Raw genomic sequence first — 24,779 nt, 5'->3', positions numbered from 1 at the left:
TGGCTCCATCCTCCTTTCAGGTAGTTGTAGAGAGCAAGAAGGTCCCCCTGAACCTTCTCTTCTACAGACTAAACACCCTCAGTTCCCTCAGCAGTTCCTCATCAGACTTGTGCTCTGGGCCCTTCACCAGCTTTGTTGCCCTTAGTGTGCCAAGTTCTGGGCAGGAGTCATCCCTGATGCCCGTGAGGGGAACCCGAGTGGCCAGTGCAATGCCAGCACTGTTGTCCCCCCCCCCCGAGACTGAGGGAGTCACAGCACCAAAATGCTCCTGACCCAACTATGTGGCAGGTGCAGGGATGGCAGAGCCTGTGCTGTGAGGGGACATCACCCCATTGCCACTGTGGTAGGGCTGAGGTGGAGGTTGGTCTCTTCCAAGGAACAAGTGATAGGACAAGAGGAAATGGCCTCAAGCTGTGCTGGGGGAGGCTTAGACTGGATATTAGAAAAAAATTCTTCAGAGAGGGTGATCGGGCACTGGAACAGGCTGCCCAGGGCAGTGGTGGAGTCAGTGTCCCTGGAAGTGTTCAAAAACCGAGTAGACAAGGCCCTTGGTTGACATGGTTTAGTGGTGGCCTTGCCAGTGCTGGGGGAATGATTGGATTTGATCTTAAAGGTATTTTCCAGCCTGGTTGATTCTATGAGGCAGCTCCCCTCGCAGCAGGAAGCCAGAAAACATCGAGATGAGCCCCGTGAACATGAAAGGGGGACAAAGGGTAGCGACCGCCCGCTCCCCTCAGCCCCGCGGGGTGAGTCACCACACGCCTGGGGGGGGGACACTGATCTCCCCGCTTCCCGCCTACGGAGGGCGGTGCGCGGTGGCGCATGCGCGGTGGCGGCGCTGGAGTTGTGAGTGGTGTGGCTGTTGGGACGGAGTTTACGAGTGGGGGAGGAAGTTGGGGGGCGGTGGCGGGAGGAGGGAAGAGGAGGAGGAGGCTGACGGGCGGGTTAACAAAGGGCGAAGCGAGGGCTGGGGCGTGCGGGTGGGTAACCGGCGGTAGCCCCACCACTATGCCGCGGGTTGTCCCTGACCAGCGGAGCAAGTTCGAGAACGAGGAGTTCTTCAGGAAGCTGAGTCGAGAGTGTGAGGTGAGGTGGTGGCGAGCACGCACGCACACTTCCTCTCCTCCTCTTTTATTCCCTTCGCGAAAGTTTCCCCTCAGTGGGGAGCTGGGTCCGGCGGCGCGGCGAGCTGCAGTCTGTGCACACCGCTGCGCCCTTATCGCCGCGATTGGCCCCTCCTGATTGCGCGCTCTGTCCTCCGCAGATTAAATACACCGGCTTCAGGGACCGGCCGCACGAGGAGAGGCAGGCCCGCTTCCAGAACGCCTGCCGTGATGGCCGCTCCGAGATCGTAAGTGGCGCCGAGCTTCCCTCGGGACCATGCGGCGGGCAGGAAGCGGCCGTCCTGGGACCCGGCAGCCCCTCCGGGACGTTTCCCCCCGTGGGTGGGATTTTAAATTGAAAGTTTCAGGGAGCCTTAGAGGGGGAAACGCTTCGAAGTGCCCGAGCTGAAGTGCAGGGTGCGGCGGGAGGGGACGGTGGTCGGTGCCTGCTCTGAAAAGTTTTCCTTGAGGAAAAGAAAAATTCTGCCGCCTTTCAAAGGGCAAGGGAAAGGAGGTTTTCATTAAAAGGCAGCATTTCTTCCCCTCTTCAGAATAGCGCTTTTCTCGCTGAAACGTATCGCTCTGCCTTCGCCAGCAATGAAAATGTGGTTGGGGGATTGAAGGGAGGTGATGGGCAGGTGAGGAACATCTCAGGGCCACACGCGAATATAAACTGGCTGTGCTGCCTGCCCTGTGCACGTGTTAGTCATAACCTGCTTATTTCAATATTCAACTCCCTCTTCCCCCTCCTTCTCTCGAACTAGCTTTCAGAAACGTGTAAAATTGTTCAGGAGATGCTAGCTAAAAGGTCTCGACTGAGCTGTGTGATGTGCTTGTGAACTAAATCATGGAATCATAGAATGATTTGGTTTGGAAAGGGGCCTTAAAGAAATCGAATGCTTTTAAAATTAGGCTTTAAAACTCGCTGCTTCAGCCCTGGTTTTGTCATTCATTAAGATTAATTACAGGCTACTTCTGAATTAAGAAGTGAGATGAAGTATGGCCCAAAGTAGGCAAGAACTGACTGCATTTCTGCTATATGTTGCCTCTGCAGGATCAGTATCTTATTGTTGTTCTTAACTCTTTACTGTTAATAAAATGAGTAACCTCTCATTTATAGAATATATTGAAAGGTAAAAGGTAAAAATTCTCTTTCCATAGAAGATAATCCCTACTTTCATAAAGTTTGGTTTATGATTATTTTTTTAATTTCACATGGTATAGATACTGCTAGTCAATGCATGATTCTGGATTCTTCCTTAGGGACTGTGGACTCTTCCTTAGGGACTGTAGTGGTAGGACAAGGGGTAATGGGTTCAAACTTAAACAGGGGAAGTTTACATTAGATATAAGGAAGAAGTTCTTTACAGTGAGGGTGGTGAGGCACTGGAATGGGTTGCCCTAGGAAGTTGTGGATGCTCCATCCCTGGCAGTGTTCAAGGCCAGGTTGGACAGAGCCTTGGGTGACATGGTTTAGTGCAAGGTGTCCCTGCCCATGGCAGGGGGGTTGGAACTAAATGATCTTAAGGTCCTTTCCAACCCTAACTAATCTATGATTCTATGATGGAACTATTCTTATGCATGCACATCCCAGCAAATATAATTGAATACCATTTACTGCAACTGATCTTGTTCATTTGCATTCGTGAGTAAAAGGATATACATTCAAGTACATGCTTACCTTTTTACTGAGTAACTTTATTTTTAGCTGAATCTTATCCTGTGGTCTTAGAACCTGTGACGTTATTTTGTGAAAAGGTCCTTGTAGTCAGTTTTTTTTTTGGTTTTGGTTTTTTTTTTTTACCATTCATTTTTCATTGCTTCCTTTAAAAGTCACCAGGGAAACAATGGGTAGGTAAGGAAAACAATTTGCTAGCATTTGAAGTTCCTGAGCAGGGGAAAGTGCATAGTATATCCGAGTCCTTTGCTAAAAAATAAAATAAATGGACATGTGGGCTATAACAGCTTTCTAATGCAGCCTACACAGTTATATAAAGGGGAAATCACTGTAGTTTCACCTGTACTTGCTGCTGTCTTTCTTAGCCAGAACTTCATCCCTTGGAAGCAACCAGTGATGCTTGTCTTATGTATTTTTACTTAATTATGAAACGGTCTCTAAACTACTTGATCTGAAACATCTGGTTTTGGTTTGTGAACAGGGCGTAAGTAGTCAGGTTTATTTAGAAATGTGTGTGTAATGACTGATGTTAAAAAGAGCTAGCTATCTTTTTTCAGTCTTGAATAAATCCTTGATGTCTGGAAAAACATTCTTTTATTTTCAAAGGGAGCCTTTGCAAATGACCTTACATATTTTCAAGCAGCAAAAAAATGCAGAGAATAGCTTAGGGATTTAATGTAGAACTGGCAGTAGGTTATTGGTTACTCCTGTCAAATAACTCTTGATGGAATAAGGAAAATAATTATCAGTGTTACTGAGAAATTTTACCTAAAATTTTTGGGCTTACTGGTATTGCTTTGGTAACATGAAAATAACTTTACATGTCCAGTTTATTTTGGGAGACTTCCTAACTACCTTCTTGCGCAGAAGGTACTAGTATCTATGTTGTACGCAAGTGGGTCAGATCACCCTTGTACTACCTGATAAGCTTTTTGTAAAATGTGAGGCATATGTAGGATAGTATTTCAGATTGAGCTTTATTTAAAAGGATCAGTAAAAAAACCAAACAACAAAAAAAACCAAACCAAAAACCACCTGATTTTTTCTTACTTTCAAGTTTAAGCCCAAACTTGTGGTGTGATTTTTCTTAAATATTTTTTAAAATTTGCTTGTTACTAGGAGAAAGTTGTTGGGTTTGGTCTAGTCCTGTATGGTTACTAGCAAGACTTCTCAGGCTTGGTTTTGTTTGTTTTTTGGTGGTAGGTATTGACCTATGGTTTTGATTTAAGAAGCACATGGGTATTTTAATTGGATGGTTTTATCTGCTCAAAGAGAGGGAACAGGCTTCAAAAATCCAGAGAATAAATATCTATATAGCTTTTTTAGATAGCCTGTGGTTTGAACATTGTCTGTGTGACTTGATGAGGATGGGGGAATTTGTGCTGCTTTTTTCTCTGATATTTTTCCTGTTTTTTCATAGCACAAGTTTGGGGGTGGAAGCAGGGAGGCATGGGCACTTCAGTCTTGTTCTGTTTCCCAGAAAGCAAGTATAGTACCCTTTTATAGCGCTTTTATTTTCAAAATGGGAGGTATTAATCCTGTGACAGCATTGCAGTATGTGACTAGAATTATCTTAATGTGTAGAGCTATTGTGTCATAGGTAGCAGTACAGTTACACCAAAAAGTTACTGAATTCTGGGTGGGTTGAAAGGAATCTGTTTGTCAGGAGATTCTAACTATAAGAACAGTATTTGTATAACTTTGAAGAAAAACTGTATTCAGGATTAATGAATACTTAAAGTGATCATGGTAATCAATGCAGTTATTTGGTTGCAACAAATTATGTTTAACCCTGGGATTTTGAGTAGAGTTATTCTGGGAGCATGCTTGAGTATTCACATGCTTACAGGACACTCAAGTGTGCCAGTGAAGGGCATAAATACTGTGAACCTGACTTCTACTTGCAGAAATTTTTTTAAATTGAAATAATGTCTAGAAATTTACATATGCTGCATGGCTTGGAGTTAGGATTACAAATAAATACAGAGTTTATAAAGAGAACTGAATCTTACTTTTATTTGATACCATAGAAAATTATTTACTTGAAAGTGGCTTATGCTTCTAATATGGTTAAATCAGTCCCTTTAATGATTTTTACAAATGGCTGCAGCTGAGAAGAATTTCTACAGTTGCCTATTCTCATTGACACAGCATCTGCTGATTTGGATTTCACTGGTGTCCTAATGTGGCAAGAGGGCTTCATCTTGTTAAGCTTAATTGAGCTGTATATTGATGCTGCTTGCCTGTAGATGACAAAATAGGAATACTTACATTCCAGTTCAGTTAAGTGTTTACCTAGGTACCAGGTAGGTTGTGAAAGGAAATAGTCCTTTGAAAAAAAAATTGTCCCAAGTAACAGGTCTCAGGAGTTCATTTTCCTTCAGCAGTACTTCTAGAGATATGCAAGCTCTTTGAAAAGCATGGGCAATTCTTAATGTAGGAACTGTAAGTAGGTGCAGGGTATCCAGACAGAACTGAAAGGATAGATTCTAATGTCAGCAAAACTGATTTGAAAAAAGTATTGTTTCCATGTTGTATTTTATACCCAAAGCAGCCAATGGCAAATGTTGTCAAAATGGAATTGGATGTTTAACTTAATATTTAAGAAAAATGAGTGCATGTTTTTGACTTTAAGTATTCTCTATGCTGCCTGGCTTAAGACATGAACTCATGTAAAAATAAATGACTGCCTGCATAATTTATGTAATGTCTTGCTCCCTGATCCTCTTTGTATTGATTTTTCTAAAAGGCTTTTGTGGCCACAGGAACCAATCTGTCTCTCCAGTTTTTTCCGGCCACTTGGCAGGGGGAGCAGAGACAGACACCGACTCGGGAATATGTTGACTTTGACAGAGAAGGAGGCAAGGTAAGAAGGAAATTGTTGCGACTGAAATACACTTTTATGTTGTGCTTATGATCTTATTAGTATGGACCACATGTATGAGCTGAAATTAATATTTCACATCTTGGTGCATGTAGGTAGTCCCATGAGCACAGATGGAAGCTGGTTGGATAAAGTCTGGTATCAGTTTATTTTAGAGCATGTTAATATTTCTGGAGGGAAACACATGGGTAGTCCCAGTGGCTTTTTATTATTTTGAAGAATGGAACTTTATTTCTGCTGTCATGCTGTGACTAAATTTTGGGGAACAACTTAAATTTGGTGTTGAGTAGGTGCTTCAAAAATGGTTCAGAAATTAGACTTTTGGCAATGAATTGTAGTAGACTAATGAAAATTTGCACTTCAAATAGGTTACTTCCTTGGGTTTTAAGTTGCCAGTTGATACAGCAAGCATTCACCATGCTGCTTATTGGAGTGAAGCTTTTTCTTTCTCAGTTTCATTGTGAGAGATAACACAGAAGCAGCATTACTTTTGGAATTGATTTCTGAGTTTTTTTTGATGGCTACTGTGAAGCCGTACTAGATTTAAAGCCAGAAATCTTGCTTAGTCTCATTAGAATAAAGCTACTGAAATCACACCTGCTTCCCCCCCCCCCCCCCCCCCCCCCTTCTTCAGGAAAAACATATCTTTAAAAAGTAGATGCTGTCTTTTATCTGTGCTGCTGTAGGTGCTTTAGGGACTGATCCAAAGATCACTGAATTCAGTAGGAGACTTTCTGCAGACCCCAGTATGTTTGGACCACCACTTAAGCCCCCACAGCCTTTCTGTTTCAGGCTAACTTCTGTATATTTTTTTTTTTACTTTAAAATTTTTTAATAGACCACAAAATTCTCGCTTTTACCTAAAAGTTTTACTCTTTGTTACAAGTAACAGCTAATGCTACTGAACCTACTGGGCTGGAGGAAATATTTGAAACATATTTGGGTTTAATGGCATATTGGGTCTTTTAAATGCTGCTAGGTGGAAGATAAATATTTCCTATAGTGGGAAAAGTTGATGGGGGGGGGGAATCCTGGGGGCAGTTATGGTATTTGGAATTCAAGTTAATGAGCTCATTTGGAAGAAAAAGTTTTCCATTTAGTCCTGTGAAGCTTGCAGAAGTTTGACAAATTGGGGGAGAAGGAGTAAAGTTGGCTATGCTGGGTATTGACTGCTTTGCTAAGGAAACTGAATTGAATCTGGCTCCAACTGAAAAATATTGATTCTGGCTCACAATTGAATGAGGAATTTTTCTTGTAATGTGTAAGAAGACTGAAGTCTCTCTCCTTGCCAGGTCAAAACTAATTTTATTTACTCCTATGATTTTTTAACTTTGTTTTCTCTGATTGAATTCTTAAAGTACTTAACTAATTCATCCATTTTCTTGTGTTGTCTTAATCATGTAAGAGCATGGTAGATATGCTGTGTATTAAAATAAAGAGCCTCACTAATGAATGCCACTCCTTGTTTTGTGTGTTTACAGTAAATTCTAGAGTGCTTTGCTAAAATGTTTAGAATTCATCTGAATGAGGCTGGAGGTGGACAAACTAATAAATGGGAGTAGTGTTATGCTCCAGTATGAACAAATAGCAAATTCACACTTGTAATTAAACTTTACTAGTGTCAATCACATGTGAATGTGGGCTTGCTCTGCACAGAATTAAACTTGTCTGGGAGTAAGCCACTCCTAGAGCTTCAGAAGAGAAGTAAGCAAGATGAGAGTGTGTTCCTTATCAACAGAAAGTGTTTCATGTGAGTTGTCCTGAGACTGTCTTCTGTAGATTTTGGTTGGTTGGCTTTATTAAGAATTTCTTAGGCTCCAGCGGTCTCTTAACACCATGTGATTTTTTTTTTTTTTTTTTTTTTTTTTTTTTTTTTTTTTAGGTCTGTGAAACTTTGTTTTGAGAGCTTTGATTCTTGAGGCAGTGCATGATGTGCTTGTTCATCACCAGATTTAAGCCAGCAATGCATGTTTTTAATTATATGAGTAAAAAAGTCTGGGGGGAGCTGTCAGTTTATTATTATTTTAGGTATTAGTTTGAGATCTAGAATGTAGATAAACTTCCCAACACTAGAATATTTTTGTTCTGGAATTCTGCTTCAGGGTTTGGGTGAGCAAATGATGGCCCAGAATAGTTTATCCAGAGTTGAAGTATGTCACTATTGTGCCTAAGCAGTTTTGTACAAAGATTGACAAAGCCACCAATGTGGCATCTGCTAGGATTGCTTCTCAAGTGATTGAATAACATTCAACATTACAAGTGATTGTAAATCCATGTGAAAGTCAGAATTCTGTGAATACTGCTTTACAGGTTTGAGGTTTCTCATTCTGGTATTTCCTAACTGAGGGGGGGTTTCATATGCTTAATTTGCCTTTTAATTTGATGCATCTGATGTTCACAGTGGGTAGGTAGGCCTCTAGCGGGTACATTGTCTTAATTCAAGAATTGGATAGCTAAGTGCTCACTTAATGTTTCAACTTGCTTTAAACTCAAGCTTAACATTTTTTTTCCAAGGTAGTTTTAACATTCTGTGCTGTCTTCGACCTGTAGCAAATCTAATTGTGTATTTGAGTACTTTTTCAGGTATGTCATAGCAAAAGTAGAACTAAATATAGGTCCCTAGATTTGTAGAAATGATAGAACACTGTACTTGATTTGTGATTGTGGGGGTATCGAGGGTACATCAAATTCAGTGTATGTCCTGTTTCTGGATATCCAAACCATACCAAGGCTTCCTGATCCTTTATTGTCAGCTAATATCTAGTTGGGGGGGATTAATTTTTTTGGTTGCTTGGGTGTTGTTTTGTGGGTGTGGGTTGTGGTTTTTTTTTTTTGTGGGTTTTTTTGTTTGTTTTGGTTTTTTAAATAAATGAATAGATATTGTTAAGAAATTCAGAGGCAGACAGTAGTAGTCTAATGAAATATCACATAATTGAACCCTGGAATGAAATGGAGAGCTTTATTTTCACCTTGGTTCTCTGGTATCATTAATTACTTAGACTGGTTTTTATTGTGCTCAATGAAGTTATTGACTTTTTACTTCAGTTTTATATTGATACCATATAAACAAATTTCAGGCCGAACTGTGTGTTTGGCCTTCAGTGCTTCTCAAAATCTGATTTTATTGAAAGTCCCCTTGTTTTGGTAAGAACTGTGATCAAATTTCTTTGCGTGATTCATTTTGTGTAATTTTTGCAGTAAGATAACATGTTCCCAGTTTTTGATTGTTGCTCAATATGTTCATACAGCTCTTGTCTGTCTTGCCTGAAAGAACATTAGGTCTCAGATTTTTTTGTTTGTTTAAATACCAGTCACTAGGCTGATGAAATGTGTGAAGTTTTACTTCCCCTCCCCTTTATAATACTATTTTCCATCTTGCTTCTAATACAGCTTAACTTCCTATCTGCTGCTTGGTGCAGCTGCTCATAAACCAGGCTCTTCAACACAGGCTCATTTCAGTATAATATGCTGTAGACTCCACAACTCTGGAGGGAAAGCACATCAGACACGATCAAAATTGGAGTGCCTGGTATGCTGTGTGTGATATACGGCACTAGACCATTGACTTTGTTCTAGCCATAACCAAAGATTACCAGACTTCAGCTTTCTTCCTGAAGATACTGAGCTTCTACTCATTCAGGTTTTTGTTGTAACTAGGAAATTATATTTGGCTATAAGTTGATGTTAAGTGCTTGGATGAATTAAACTGAAAATATCTGTGCTGCAGATGTTACAGCAGTTACAGAATGTAACGAGAGGAAAAAAAAAAAAAGGTGCTGTATTTGACCAAAAATTATATTTAAATGGAAGCCAACAGCACCCATTTTCCCACTTATGTCCTCTTCTATCACTAGAGGTTTGATAGGGCTTGTCCCCAAATCAACTTCTTTTCTGACTTCAATAAAATTTCATAGATTATTGGGTTGGTGTTTTGGCTGTTCCATTTTCTGAGCAAATGCAGTTTCCAGTCAAACATAGGATCACAGTGTACCCAGTGGAATTTGCTTGGGAAATAGGGCTTAATTTATGAGAAATACCTGAGTATCAGTGCTAATCTGTATCAAATCAGAAGTTTTATTTTAATTTTCTTGGTCCCCACCAATGTTAGATGGAAATGTTAAGTCATTTAAAGTTGGAGTAGCAATTTACTTTTTTCTTTAGATATGCTTACTTTTAAAAAATGGGTAAGGGTGTCTGGGAAACTGATTTACAGTTTCAGCTCTTGTTTTACCCTTGCTGTAGTGCTAAAGAGACAGATTGCTTAAGTTCCTGTGTTTTCAGTCCCACCAGTATTTTGGGTTTTTGTGTTGTCACTGTCTGAAATGTTCTCACAGTTAGCAGTTACTTGTATGTGTTCCCTGCCATCCACTGAGTCTCTGGACCAATAGGATTTGAGTTTAACTTTTTTCCAGATCAGTGGGAAAGGATGTCTGGTATTAGGGATTTAGGGAAAAAGAAAAAACAAGTATGCTAGAGTCATAATAAAGATCATACTGTGGCGTGCCACAACATAGGGCAAATGATAGCCATGAGATTCATGTGGTCTTAGCAGTTATGAAGACTTAATTATTTTATTTGTAGTAATTTAATGCTCCTTCAAATTATTATGAAGGTCTCTCTTTAAAGCACTTCAGGAGCTGGTGCTACAACCCTGAAGAGGTGGGCATTACCTAATAAAAGTTCATGGAGCTGTTTGTAGGTGGTGGAGGCATACGGGATGTAACTTAAACTAGCAAATGTCAACCTTTAAGGGGTGTCCTGGCGTTGTTTGTGGATTGTCTCTTAACATGGACATGGGAGGGTATCTGGTAAGGACACTTTGTTTCCCCAGGAGCTGTCCTGCTCATAAACACTCTCCCTTGTGGAAAACAGTCCTGTTACTTCCAGATCTGAAGTTGAGCTGAGGTTTGTTGTGTAGCTCTGCACAGTCCTTGACTGGTTTTTAGTTAGTTGGGGGGGGGGGGGAGTGAGCGAGCGGCTGTGTGGTTCTGAGTTACCGGCTGGGCTCAAACCACGACAGTTCTTTTTGGCGCCCAACGTGGGGCACGAAAGGTTGAGATAACGACAGATCTGACCAGAGTGTGTTTAATCATATTTGTGATAAGCATTCATTGTTACTACTCGTCACAATGGTGATTATTTGGCTCTCAGACGTGTTGCGCTTGATCTCAGAGTTTCAGCATGTTGTACCTTACTTACAGCCACTATTTGCTGTTTTAGTGTTTATCGGCTGGGGGGCCTGGGCTAAGGTTCTTGTTTCACTGTACTTCATGGTAATGACTTGTAATACAATAGACTCATTGATCATGAAACTGGTCTGGTTTGTGCTTCCAGCGTGGCCATCACCACTATACATTGGGAGGTATATAATGAAATATTTTAGCAATTGCATATCTTTTTTTTTCTCCTCGGGGGGTAAACTTACGAAGGAAGCATTCTCTTTCACCCCCTGTTCCCCCACCAGCCTATTTGCAACAGCAATTGAGAGTTCTGAAGGTTTTAGATGGCCTTTGAGTACCCTTGAAACCTGCCTGCTGATTGTGCTGGGGATCAGCATGTTGGCAAACATATGGAGTGTGTTTTACCCACGGCCATCCCGTCGTAGGAACATCCTATTTCGTTTAATGTCAAAAATTCAGCAGTATCAGGTTCGAATCTGGTCTAGGGTTAGACGACGATATAGGAGGACCACCAGGAGATTTTCCCTGAGGCTGGACAGTTATGAGTGGCAGGGTGTGTGGGATAGTATGGGCAAGTACCTAGGCCAGTGGGCCCCTCCAGTGCTTTGGAACTTCACCCCTGAACAAGTGCAACATCCGGAAAAACTAGTAAAACACTTAAACGAGGTGTGCTGTCGTCCTGGTTATACCAGAGAGGGACAAATTTTGGCAACGTGCTGGGGCTTGGCCTATGCCTACAGAGCCCTGCTCAACACCATCCAGCACCTTCAAAGGGAAAAAAATGTCTCTGGATCTGATGGCAAAGCAACAGACAACGCAGCTATGCCAACTAACAAGAAAGAAACACAAGCTTTCTTAGGTGTTGTGGGGTTCTGGAGAATGCACATCCCAAATTACAGTCTGATTGTAAGCCCTCTCTACCACGTGACCCGGAAGAAGAATGATTTCAAATGGGGCCCTGAGCAACAACAAGCCTTTGAACAAATTAAACGAGAAATAGTTCATGCAGTAGCCCTTGGACCAGTCCGGGCCGGGCCAGATGTGAAAAATGTGCTCTATACCGCAGCTGGGGAGAATGGTCCTACCTGGAGCCTCTGGCAGAAAGCTCCAGGGGAGACTCGAGGTCGACCCCTTGGCTTTTGGAGTCGGGGATATAAAGGATCCGAGGCCAGCTATGCTCCCACTGAAAAAGAGATACTGGCAGCCTATGAAGGGGTCCGAGCTGCCTCAGAAGTGATTGGAACTGAAGCGCAGCTCCTCCTGGCACCCCGGTTGCCTGTGCTGGGCTGGATGTTCAAAGGCAGAGTCTCCTCTACACATCATGCAACTGATGCTACATGGAGTAAGTGGGCTGCACTAATTACACAACGAGCTCGAATAGGAAATCCCAGTCGTCCAGGAATTCTAGAAGTCATCATGGACTGGCCAGAGGGCAAAGATTTTGGGATGTCACCAGAAGAGGAGGTGACGCGTGCTGAAGAGGCCCCACCATATAATGAACTGTCAGAGAGTGAAAAGCAATATGCCTTGTTTACTGATGGGTCCTGCCATATTGAGGGAAAGCATCGGAGATGGAAGGCAGCTGTGTGGAGTCCCCTGGGACAAGTTGCAGAAACTGCTGAGGGAGAGGGTGAATCGAGTCAATTTGCAGAGGTGAAAGCCATCCAGCTGGCCTTGGACATTGCTGAACGAGAAAAATGGCCAGTACTTTATCTCTATACTGACTCATGGATGGTGGCAAATGCCCTATGGGGGTGGTTGCAGCAATGGAAGCAGAGCAACTGGCAACGCAGAAGTAAACCCATCTGGGCTGCTGCATTGTGGCAAGATATCGCTGCTCGGGTGCAGAACCTGGTGGTGAAGGTACGCCACGTAGATGCTCATGTACCCAAGAGTCGGGCCACTGAGGAACACCAGAATAACCAGCAAGTGGATAAAGCTGCTAAGATTAAAGTGGCTCAGATGGACTTGGATTGGCAACATAAGGGTGAATTATTTTTAGCCCGGTGGGCCCATGACACCTCAGGCCATCAAGGCAGAGATGCAACATATAGATGGGCTCGTGATCGAGGGGTGGACTTAATGATGGACACTATTGCCCAGGTTATTCACGAATGTGAAACATGTGCTGCAATTAAGCAAGCCAAGCGGTTAAAGCCTCTCTGGTATGGAGGACGATGGCTGAAGTACAAATATGGGGAGGCCTGGCAGATTGACTATATCACACTCCCACCAACCCGCCAGGGCAAGCGCTATGTGCTTACCATGGTGGAAGCAACCACCGGCTGGCTGGAAACATACGCTGTGTCCCATGCCACTGCCCGGAACACTATCCTGGGCCTTGAGAAACAAGTCTTGTGGCGACACGGCACCCCAGAGAGAATTGAGTCAGACAATGGGACTCATTTCCGGAACAACCTCATAGACACTTGGGCCAAAGAGCATGGCATTGAGTGGGTATACCACATCCCCTACCATGCACCAGCCTCTGGGAAAATCGAACGGTACAATGGGCTGTTAAAAACTACCCTGAGAGCAATGGGTGGTGGGACTTTCAAACACTGGGATACACATTTACCAAAAGCCACCTGGTTGGTCAACAGTAGGGGATCTGCCAACAGGGCTGGCCCAGCCCAATCAGAACTTTTACGTACTGTAGAGGGGGACAAAGTTCCTGTGGTGCACATAAAGAATTTGTTGGGGAAGACAGTCTGGGTTATTCCTGCTTCAGGTAAAGGCAAACCCACTCGTGGGGTTGCTTTTGCTCAGGGACCTGGATATACTTGGTGGGTAATGCGGGAAGATGGGGAAGTCCGATGTGTACCTCAAGGGGATTTGATTTTGGGGGAAAACAGCCAATGAACTCAATTGTACGCTGTTGCCTGCTCTATAACACTTTTATAGCCCACCAGCTAGATATCTTCAGGTCACCAGCCATTGACCCTGACTTCCCTCCGATCATCACTTCAACAAAGAATGAATTTTGAGGAAACCAGATGAGCTCAGCAGTGACCAGATGAGTTTGGCGGTATCATCAGCAGGCAACAACCCAACACTATGTACCGTCCCTCCTGCCCTGAAAGACTATTACAAGAGATGGAACCTGACATCATGGACTGGATGAGTTCAGCAATTTTAACAGGGATTGGTCCATGGACTAGGGAACGATATCTTTCTCTGTGTGTGGGTGTGGGTGTATATATATGTGTATATATGGGACAGGGGTGATGGTGTGCTGAGAGATGTGGGATCTGAGCATGACGTGAATGGTATGGAATAAGGGGTGGATACTGTCCTGGGTTCAGCTGTAGCAGTCATTTTTCTCCTGCTTAGTAGCTGGTGCAGTGCTGTGTTTTTTTTAACTTTCAGCCTGGGAACAACGCTGATAACACCGATGTTTTTAGTTGTTGCTAAGTAATGTTTATTCCAACCAAGGACTTTCTCAGTCTCATGCTTTGCCAGGGAGGAGGGGAAGCCGGGAGGAAGCAGAGACAGGACACCTGACCCAAACTAGCCAAAGGGGTATTCCATACCACAGCACGTCATGCCCAGTATATAAACCGGGGGGAGTTACCCGGAAGGCCCAGATCACTGCTCGGGTCGGGCTGGGTATCGGTCGGCGGGTGGTGAGCAATTGTATCCTCTCCCCTTGTTATTTCACTAATCGTTATTATCATTGGTGGTAGCAGTAGTGGTTTTGTGTTATACCTTAGTTGCGGGACTGCTCTTATCTCAACCCGTGGGAGTTGCATTCTTCCCATTCTCCTCCCCATCCCTCCGGGAGCAGGGGGAGGAAGAAGGGGGGGGCGGGGGAGTGAGCGAGCAGCTGTGTGGTTCTGAGTTACCGGCTGGGCTCAAACCACGACAGCGTGTGATGTCCCTGCCCATGGCAGGGGTGTTGGAACTAGATGATCTTAAGGTCCTTTCCAACCCTAACTATTCTATGATTCTATTCAGTTTGTACCCAGCCTGGCTGAACAGCTTAATTTTTTTCTTGGAGTTGTGTGGTGGGAGTCCTGGAAAGACTTGGTTAATGAGGAGAACACACTCTCCTGGGTGGTCACCTTGATCCATTTTCATCCAGGATCATCTATATGGTTTGGGTAAAATATTACTTTACTATAGATGCTTGTAATTCTTGATTTTATTATTGTTTGTGCTTAAGAGTTGTGACTCTTGGTTTCTTGTTTCTTTTTTTTCTTGTTTTCCATATACTTCATTTCTTTATGTTCCTGTTTTAGAGGAGAGTGAAACTTTTGTTTTACCTAGACACTGAGGTGTTAGTCATTATGACCTGCTGTTGCACAGAGGAGAGCTATTTAATTGAAACTCCATTTGAAGCAGGGTAGTCACAGTGTATCTTTTCCACCAAAACTGGAACATGCATCCAGTTTATACACTATAAAGAGTTAGGAACTTGGATTTTTGGGAAGAGAAATCTTCAAAGCTCATAGGTTGCTAGGTGCATGTTGTCCTGTGCTAGCAAGCAGCCACTGGCTGAGATTTGGACAGTTGTTGCGCATGACTGCTAATCTAAGAAGATGAGTGCTAATGAAAGGATCATTTTTTTGGGGAATAGCTGATGCTGCAGATGTTTTGTCTAAGCAGAAAGCCTATATAATTCATTACGGTAATATCTAGACTTGTCTACGAGGTCCACGTTGTAGCTGCTTGAGGAGCCTGCGCAGGACTTCTGCCTTTCTGTATGTAAGATACTTTTGCCTAGAGAGTTAGATAAAACACAGAACATAAAATCAGTGGAAGGTGACAGAAGTTCTTAAACCTGGTGTAATTTTTTTACAGTAAGGGTCATTAAACATTAAATTTTCAACTAAACTACAGTGACTGAGGACAAAGTGCTGTCACATTTCAAATACTTGATGGGGCCTTTTATGTTCTGATGAAATATCTCCTGATGGCAGTTGAGGAGTAGCCAGCATTGTTTGACGGAACAGGTGTCTGTCCCCCTCCCCCCCCCGTAAAGTTTCACAGGGGAAAACCCCAGCATGTATTTGCCTTTCAGATTATATTCCATTCATTGCATTTTTGTTGTTTCTCAGTTTGTGTGGTTGGCTTTGTCATTTTGAAGGCAAATGGCGGGAGTCTGAGCATGAGACACTTGGTGTTGGGAGGCATTGGACCTTTCTGTAGTGACACTGCAAAAACAAGAAGCCACCTACTTTTTGCTTTGTATTGGGGGTTTTTTGGTGGTTTTGGTCAAGTGTAGTGAATGTTTCCTGCATTTGCAATTGCAATATTTTGGAATGATGAACTGTGGAGATTTATTTGTTAAATGAATAAAATTTCTGTGCAGTAGCCTTTTAGTATTTTTCTCTGCTAGCTTCTAAGCATAAGTACTGACCAGTGATCTTAATCCAGGAATAAAATGCTGTAGTCTTCACAGATTTGAATTGCATTTACTCTGACATCCTTAATGCTTCATATCTGATCTTGGTTATAGACTTGCTTTTTAGTTAACTGAAACAGTAACTTGCATAATTCAATGGAACATGGACCTCCTTTTGAAAAGGAGTCATGATTACATAGTTGAGCTAGCTATGCAGGAAAAACCTACCAACCAACCACCAAAAGTAAGAATATCAGGTTTTCTTAAAGTGCCTTGTAAATTCTGTCTCTTCACTAAAGTGAGGATGCTGCTTCTGCTGTTCTTTATTTGATGTTTTAGAAACCAACCATCATGGTAGTATTTCAGTAGTACAGAAAGCATGTTGAGAGGGGTTTTGTTACAGCTCTGGTACTACTTACAAAGACATTTTTCATGTGAATCCATACATGGATATTTTTACTACTTAGAATTTTAAAAATGGATTCTGCTGAATCCAAATTTTATGAAACTTTAGTGATACTTGTAGCAAAAATAAGTGACTTGTATAAGCATACTTCAGAATAGGCTGAAGTGCATACTACCAGACCATCATGTTTTTCAGCAAATTCTTCAAGGCATTTTGTTCCTTGTAGTTGGTGAATTTATATTTCCACTGCTTTTTGTAACCTGAAAACATTGTGGTATGAAAGACTGTATTTAGAACTTTATTTTCTTTTGTTCCAAGTTTAACAGTCTGGATCAAGACTCCTAGCAAGCAACACTGTTAATATTTCTGGGTTTGCTTGAGTCTACCTTTGCCATGTTTCCGGGTTTGCTTGACTCAACATTTGTCATAGCTGATGTAATAGAGTAATCCTATTTCATTTTGACTGTTAAACTTTCTTTCCAGAAGTTCTTGTGGTCTGTGAAAAATAATGCCTGGGTAGTTGTGTTTTTGTGTATTTCTGGTGGTGTTTGTGCGTGTATGTGTGTGTTTTGGTTTTTTGTCTGTTTGTTTTTGTGTGGGGTTTTTTGTTTGTTTAGTGTGGTTTTTTTTTTTTGTTTGTTTTTGTTTTTTGTGGGTGTGTGTTATGGCATGTGTAAGTAGCACAGAGGAAAGAAGAAAACTGACAAGTTGAAAAGGACTTTTTCCGAAAAACATTTCATGCACTACAACAGGCCTGGTTATTCCTGATGTTACCAGCCTCTCTTCAAATTATTTATGTAGTCTAAAATTGCAAGTGAAATATCTTTGTGCTATGACAGAAAGGAAGGAGGAGCTGTGGGAACAGGTCACAAGCAGAAGGGTGATGGTTCTGGGTTCTGTAGGGTCTGCTGTGCTCAGCCTGGTGTCCAGTACTATCCTGGCAGTGCCATGTCCAACCAGCAAGGGCCTGGTGTTGGTGGAGTGATACAGTTGTGACATAGGTGCCACCCTTGAGAAATTTAGAGCTGTATTCATCTTGAAAGCCACAGCTGGGTCATCCAAGTACAACTGTTCAGGAAAGACTCTTGCTTGGTCAGGAAGTGTCACTTCCTTTGTGCTTTTACAGCATAGTATAAAGTTTAAATTTTAACACAACCTCATTTTCACATAGTGGAGGCTGTGTCAAGATGTAGCTTTCAAAATAACTTAAACGTGTTTCAAGGAAGAATAGTAATATGCTTTGAGGCATGAGATGGAAGGGTTGATCTAAATCTGTTGAAGTTTTGGGCTCTTCTGATTTGCAGTGATGTGTCTATTCTAAGATTAAAACCACTAAGAAATGTTTCATTCGTAGTGGGATTCCTTACAACTGTTTCTATTTCCTGTTCCATTCCCAGTTAAAACTATATTATAAGGGTTTTACTTCAGAATTGAACTTAGTCTGATAAATGCTGTAAACTCAATGTATGACTTGGTTGTTCTTTGTTAGTTTCTTTTCAAACGTGTGACTAGTATTTGAAGTTTGGTGTGGAGTAGTCAGCTTTTGCTGTAGCTTTAGTTGTTACACTAGTGAAGGTACCTATTGTGTTTTGTTCCCCAAATAATTGAGGATTTTAGTGCATAAGTTAAAGTTTTAGAAAAGTTTTTTGTGTGTTTTCTTTGGTTTTGTTTTAACAGATTGCTGCTGCTTTCATGTTTGACTAGTGACCCTTATCTGATTATCATATGAAAGCGAGTCTTGGTATTTGGGGAGTGGGGGGACTGACTCAGCTTTATATTTCAGAATAGTCATGCCAAATCTGTATGGTGAGATAACTGCATTTTGTTTATGAAAATGTATATATTCTCCTTTAAACAATTCATTAAAGGAAATGGTTGAATACATAGTTTCTTTGAGCATTTTGAATAGTCTCCTTTTACTTGGTGTATAGAGACAAGCAAAGAGAAGCTGAAATGAGGTTAGCTTTAACCAATTTAACATCTCGAAGTAAATGTTTACAGCTGTTCCTTTCTTAGTGGTCAGTGTTTCATCTATGAAGTCACTGGGGAGGCTGCTGTTGAACTATTTAAAAGTGGGGTGTGATTCAGGGGAAGATGGGATCAAAACTGGGACGTGTAGTTGGCTCAAGCAAGAGAGAGGCAGCTTGTGTGAGCAGTTGTGAATGGGCAGATGTGTGTGTGTAAGGCAAGCTGAGTCAGAACTGAGCCTCCTCTGAAAGAATGCATTTAGCTCAAGTGTGCTGGGAAAATGAAAACAGGAGGAAGGGGACCGCACTGTTTCACTGAGGACTGGTGTTTCCTGGGGGAGTGAAGTTGGTCTCATCCGTGGTAGTGGCTGTTGTGAGCATGCTGATTCGTTAGTCAGTGGGTGGTGAGGACTGCACGCAATCTCTAGGGGAGGAAATGACTTGGTTGCTTTAGGGAGAAGGAACATTCTGTAACTGTAGGATGTGTGGATGGAGCGTACAGATAGCATATCTATAGCACATCAGTTAAATACCCTGGTGTTGCAAGATAAGGACTTACTAGAGGACTAAAATAGGATGTGGAACTGAGGTTTTGCATCTTGTGCTCAAATAAAGCAGCTTTTTCCTTTAAAGTCATTGAGAATTGTCCTCTGCATCTATATTCAAATCAAGCTTGGATTTTAAAATATGAACAAATGGTGTTACAGGAGTCATGTCCCTGCATGTTTTTAACAAAGCTAGCTCCCAAGGAGTTGGAGGTGGGGGTTGCTGATTTAAATGCAGATGAAAAGAAATATCAAATTAGTTGAAAGAGTACAAAAAGCCAGGTGAGACACTGTTGAAGGTATCTTTGAGATCAAGCGAGCTGGTAGGCAGAGAAAGCACAAACACAGTTCAACAGCTTAGAGCCTAGCATATTCATGCAGCACCTTGTCAAGTTGATGGTACTGTTCATCCTCCATCCAGATAATCTGCCAGGTTTTACTCTTGCTGGTTGTTCAGTCAGCAAGCAGAATACTTGTTCTAACACTAAAAGCCTATTCCAATGAAGTAACATGTCTACTTAATTAAAAAAATGTAATGCTACTTGGATTTGTAATCAGAGTTTGAAATGGAAGACGTAGTTTGAGGTGAAATGAAACTTATGTAAAACAGCCACCCAAACAAAAATTTAGCTGGTATAAGCTAGTAAAAATTGCAGATATCAATATGTGATGTTTTACCTGTGGCTGTGCCAGTGTGTGGAAAATGAGGGTGCAAAGTGAGGGCAAACTAATTGTGTAATACACATTATGTATAATAATGCTTAACTTATTTACACAACTGTCTACTATTGCTGTCAGAAAAGTTGTACCTCATTTGGTTTATAGGATAGACTGTACTCTGACAGGAAGCAGCTGTACAATATATATTTTCTTGTATGTCCCTATAATGGTGTTTGTTTCTGTAACATTAAATTAATCCACTGAATATGAAATTGGTAATTGCCTGACTTTTGACCCCTCCTCCTTCCTACTGCTCTCTAGTGCTTTTCACTTAAGGGTTGGAGTTTTAAAAGACTGACTTCTGGATATTATGAAAAGTGCCCAGAGGTGTGGGTAAGATTTATAAAATTATATAAATGCAGTTAAGATGGGGTTAGCAACAAAACCTTGAAAGAGTTATTCTAACAAAGACATCCTTTTATCTACTTCTAATCAAATTGTATAGCTCAGTAATACTAAGGGGGTGAGTTGGGGTCTTTATAGAAATAACGTCTTTTTCCTTTGCTTTCTTTACTGTGACTGTCTTAAGGCAACTTTCAGAATAGATAATTCTCAAGTGTTTAAAAGACAACTTTGCTGGATTTTGAGGTACCATAACAGATCACGGGCTCCTAGACAAAAGCAATAACTTATTAATAATTCTGTTAAGTTTGGAAATTGAAAGGGAACCAGCATGGCTTTACCTGAAAAGATTTGTGGTTAAACTGTTTGGGCAAGTCTTATGTGGTTTCCATTCTCCAGAAAGGGGTGAGTGGGGGAAAAGGAGTCTAAATTCCTTTCTCTAAAGTCAAGGAGAATGCACGAGTGTGCTTTATTGTATGTTTTAATGAGAGAAAAGTTCCTGCATAAGCATGTCTGGTTTCAATGTGAATTATACTAAATTTGATGATATAGTATTTTTAAAACTCAAATATCTTGCTGATGAATTCAGCTTTTCAGAGGTGAAAACTCTTTATTTGAGTTTTGAAGGCCTACCAAATCCAGCGGTGTGAGGCTTTCAGGGCTCTGATTCGGGAGCAAGGGTGTGGAGTCCTTTATCTGGAAAGGTCAGTCTGTGTGCCAGAGGTTCCCCAGCTGCTTTGTCAGTAGCTCAGCTGTTTGTCAGTGTGCTTAGGGCAGATAGTAGGCATCAGTAATCACATCGCCTCTGTCAACTTGTTTCCCTTTCCCCCTCTTGACTTCTGAAGACTTTCACAGAATTTCAAGCATTGCAAGCCTGAGCAGGTGATGCTTAAGGCATTGTATTGGAAATACTGAGTCCTCAGCAGCTCCATCTAAGCTATGTGCTGTTGCACTGAGCTATGAAGTTTGCATACAATGCGCTAGCAGCTGCAGGGATCAAGGCAATTGAACAGCCACTGAAACAATGCAGTTAGTGGCAGCATGGCATTCCTCGTTGAGGAAACAAGCAAAGATTACTCTCTTTATAGACAACTCGAGCAGCTAGATTGTCATCTGTGGGAAGTCCTATGTAACTTTTGATGTCCCAGGCTTTCGTTGTGGGCCAGAAGGGTAGGAGAGGCTAGGTAAAAGGTAAACCCTAAATGAAGATCAGTAAAATACTTGTTTGCTTCCTCAGAAAGAAATTAGCATTAGAGTACAGACTATTTTATCTTTACAGGCCCATAGTTGATGCTCTGTGTGTTGTGTGTTTTTGTGGGGTTTTTTTTGTGTGGGTGTGGTTGTGTGTGGTTTGGTGTGTTTGTGTGTGTGTGTGTTTGGTGTGGTGTGTGGTGTTGTTTTTTTCTGCATTTTCAGAGAATGACTTCTTATTCTAATAGCCTCTTTAACTGTCTTTCATTTCTAAACCACTTAGATGCATTTATTAAATTGACTGTGTCTACTTTGTTTCTTGTGAGATGAATCGGTGAAGATGGTGCTGAAAGGGAGTAATGTATTTTGTATGTTGTTTGAAATTATTAATCTTGAAATGAGGGCTGTGGGACATGGTTTCCTGATAATCCACATCTTTCTCATGCTGGTTCTGACACCTCTGCTTGCAAAGGCTCTTGGCTGGTAGATCTGTGCTCTGCATAGCATGCTGTCATCATGGAAGACATAGGTGTGATGACGTGCATAGCTAGTCTGTGAACACAGGACAGAAAACTGCTCTACTCTTCTCAGTGGAGACCCTGCAGTAGGAGAGCTGACAGGAAGAAGATATGCTTCAACTAATATTATTTCTTCTTATTAAGCTACTGCATGTTATACTAATTAAAACCTCTAGAGTATGTCACTTCATACTGAAGTGTGCTAAGTTGTAAAAATCAAGCTTGGAGATTAAAATCTGTATTTTCTTTGGCAAATAACATTACTTGCTTGTCAGTTGGTTTTATTTGTTCCCTTCCACTCATGGATTGCCTTTCATGTTGTTCAGTACTTAATTTTACTACGACAGCCTTAGTGTAAGGAAGGCTTACCCATCTCCTGTGGCTCTAAGCCTTAGTTTTTTCTGCTTGAATGACCTTAGCTGATGAGTGTGGAACAGAGCAAGTCAGCACAGTTGGGGTGCTTTGAAATGCACCATAGTGCTAAACATTAATTATGCTTTGAGGATTTGCCAGAGGATGAATTTAGAACTATTGGAGGAGGTGCTGTGTGAAAATTCCCCTGCCTAGCTGGGTTGCTACTGAAGGCACTGTGTGCACGTTGATGCTGCAGATAGGGTTTGATCATGTGGTGGTGCTGCTTTTGAAAAGCATTTTCACAAATGCTAGGGTAGATACAGGAAGCCTAATCTTAGCATGGTGCGTGTATGTATGGTGTATTTTACTAAACTCTGACTAGTTGGTAAATCTGAGGAGGACTGAAACTGGTGCTTGTTCTTTGTTGAAAGAGCTTGTGTATTGGGGTAAAATCCAGTGCTGCTTGGGAGTAGGAAAGCATGTGTTGGTTTAACCATTTAAATGTACCATAAAGGATCCTCCCTGTCTAGCAGCATGCTGCTTTCTTTGCAACACGAAGGTAAGCTGACAAGAAAAAGTTACTTTAACTGAAAGCAGTAACAGAATTCTAACCAAATCCTGGTGCATGCCAGTTCATAAAATGAGAACACATCTTAAATTTATTCCATCCAGTACAGTAGGCAAATGTTATATCACTCAATTAAAATGAATTCTTGGAAAGGAGGCAGGAGAAGCTGTTAAGTGGAGTCTCATGTTACCAGCTGGTGTGGAAGTTGTTCTGAGAATATGTATAGAAGCTTCCTGCATCAGTATTGTCAGTGTTGTCACTGTGCAGGCATGTGTGCAAATGCTTTCAAATTCATAGCATGTGTTTTGCTTTTGTTTCAGGTGTACTTGAAGGCACCTATGATTCTTAATGGTGTTTGTGTAATCTGGAAAGGCTGGATAGATCTTCAGAGACTGGATGGTATGGGCTGCCTGGAATTTGATGAAGAGAGAGCACAGGTAAGGCAGTCTGCCCATAGCTACTGTGCCTTAGACGTTCTATAAGGAAACACACAGGTAGTGATCACACATTCTAATGTGCTTGTTTCCTGCCTGCACTTTGTGTATAAATTTCAAAGAAAACTTACAGTATAGAAGTTCAGAAATAAGTGGTTGTAGTTAAACTAGTGTTTTAAATTAGATAAAAATATTAGGGTCAGGAATCATCTGTAGTTTACAGCTTTGTGGGTGATTTAACACTTACTATGCTGCAGAGTAGTACATCTTGAAGTGTTTGAAAAGCTATGTCTAACTTGTAACAATTCAACTGGTTGGTCTATTTTAGCAGTTTAGGGTGGCTGGTTTTTAAGTTGCTTTTTTATTACATATGGGGGAGGATGAATAGGATTTTATCACTTGTTATCTAACAGTGGTGGATTCTCTGCTCTGTTATGGTATGGCAGTCTTTGAGAACATACTTCCTGTCTACTTCCTACCACCAAGGTGACTGCCTAGCAGTTGAATCTTTGGATGTGCACAAGAACAAACACAGGAAATTAAGTGTGTATCATATATAAGATTCACTTACACAGCTGTAGGGTTCCTTAATTTAGTCAGGCTTGAGACAGATCCTTGCTTTTGAGATGTAACAAATGGTAACAAAGCTACTAAACTGATGTTAAAAACAGCTACACCAGTTTGGGGATGCTTCCATGCAGATCACTTGCATGTGCAGTGGACAGTAAATTGGGTGTAATATCAGTTACCAGAGTTGTTGTTTAAATCTCTATTTTGTGGTGAACTCAGCAGTTCATTTCTGTAGTTTGATAATTTAGAAATGTTGGAACTACATGAAGGCAAAGTCCAAAGTGATTCTGAATACAAGGGATGTTTAGCTGCAAGCTTTGGGGTTCCTTGCCTCTCCCTAACTTAAGAAGCCAACTTGCACATTGAGATCATGTCATTGTGACTATGCTCTGGGTTACATAGAAATACTTTGTGTCCAGATAGTGTGTGCGAAATAGTCACAGCCCTGCAAGCTTTCTTCAAGATGCCTAGAAAGAGAGGGTATACTATGGTATTCTGAGAATATTCCATGCCACCTTTTGTTAATCTGTGAGAGAAGCCACAGAACCAAGCTTTTATTGGAATGCTGCTATTTGCTGTGGCATTCACTTCTTCTGAAGCTGGGTGCTGGCATTTCAAGCTAGCCAAGTTCCTGTTGCAGCAGTGCTCTCCTTGGAAAAATAGTAACTGTTGTAGATGTTGCTTGATTAGAAGGCCTTTAGGCTATAACAGCTTCCACAATGAGGTGAAACATAGACCCCTGAGGACTGTACAAAATAAATCCCAAGGTTCTTGAACTCCAACTATGAAGTTTGATTCGTAACACTTAAATCGCATGACTTTTGAACTGAGATGAGACTGATTTGAACATGTGCTCAGAAGGCGATAGTGTCATTCTTCACCAGAATCTGATAGTTCCTGAAAAAAGTGGGAACCCTTCCAAAAAGGAGGGTGGTCAGGTGACCTGTGACTTCAATTTTTCTCTTTTTAATT

General features: G+C 41.6%; 1 protein-coding gene across 1 annotated transcript in view; it reads left to right on the top strand.

Annotated features, from left to right (window-relative positions):
* The first annotated feature begins 1,007 nt into the window (after positions 1-1,007).
* Positions 1,008-24,779, top strand: part of LOC115618944 (core-binding factor subunit beta-like) — a 38,460-nt gene continuing 14,688 nt past the window's right edge. The window contains exons 1-4 of the mRNA XM_030510918.1: positions 1,008-1,086; positions 1,265-1,351; positions 5,531-5,647; positions 23,124-23,240. Coding sequence (XP_030366778.1) covers positions 1,009-1,086; positions 1,265-1,351; positions 5,531-5,647; positions 23,124-23,240 — 399 coding nt within the window. The 5' untranslated portion in view covers position 1,008. The remainder of the gene's footprint in view (positions 1,087-1,264; positions 1,352-5,530; positions 5,648-23,123; positions 23,241-24,779) is intronic.

This window comes from Strigops habroptila, chromosome W (assembly GCF_004027225.2).
Source record: "Strigops habroptila isolate Jane chromosome W, bStrHab1.2.pri, whole genome shotgun sequence".
Classification (NCBI taxonomy): domain Eukaryota; kingdom Metazoa; phylum Chordata; class Aves; order Psittaciformes; family Psittacidae; genus Strigops; species Strigops habroptila.
The sequence above is the reverse complement of the archived record's forward strand: the minus strand, read 5'-3'. Positions and strand labels throughout refer to the sequence as shown.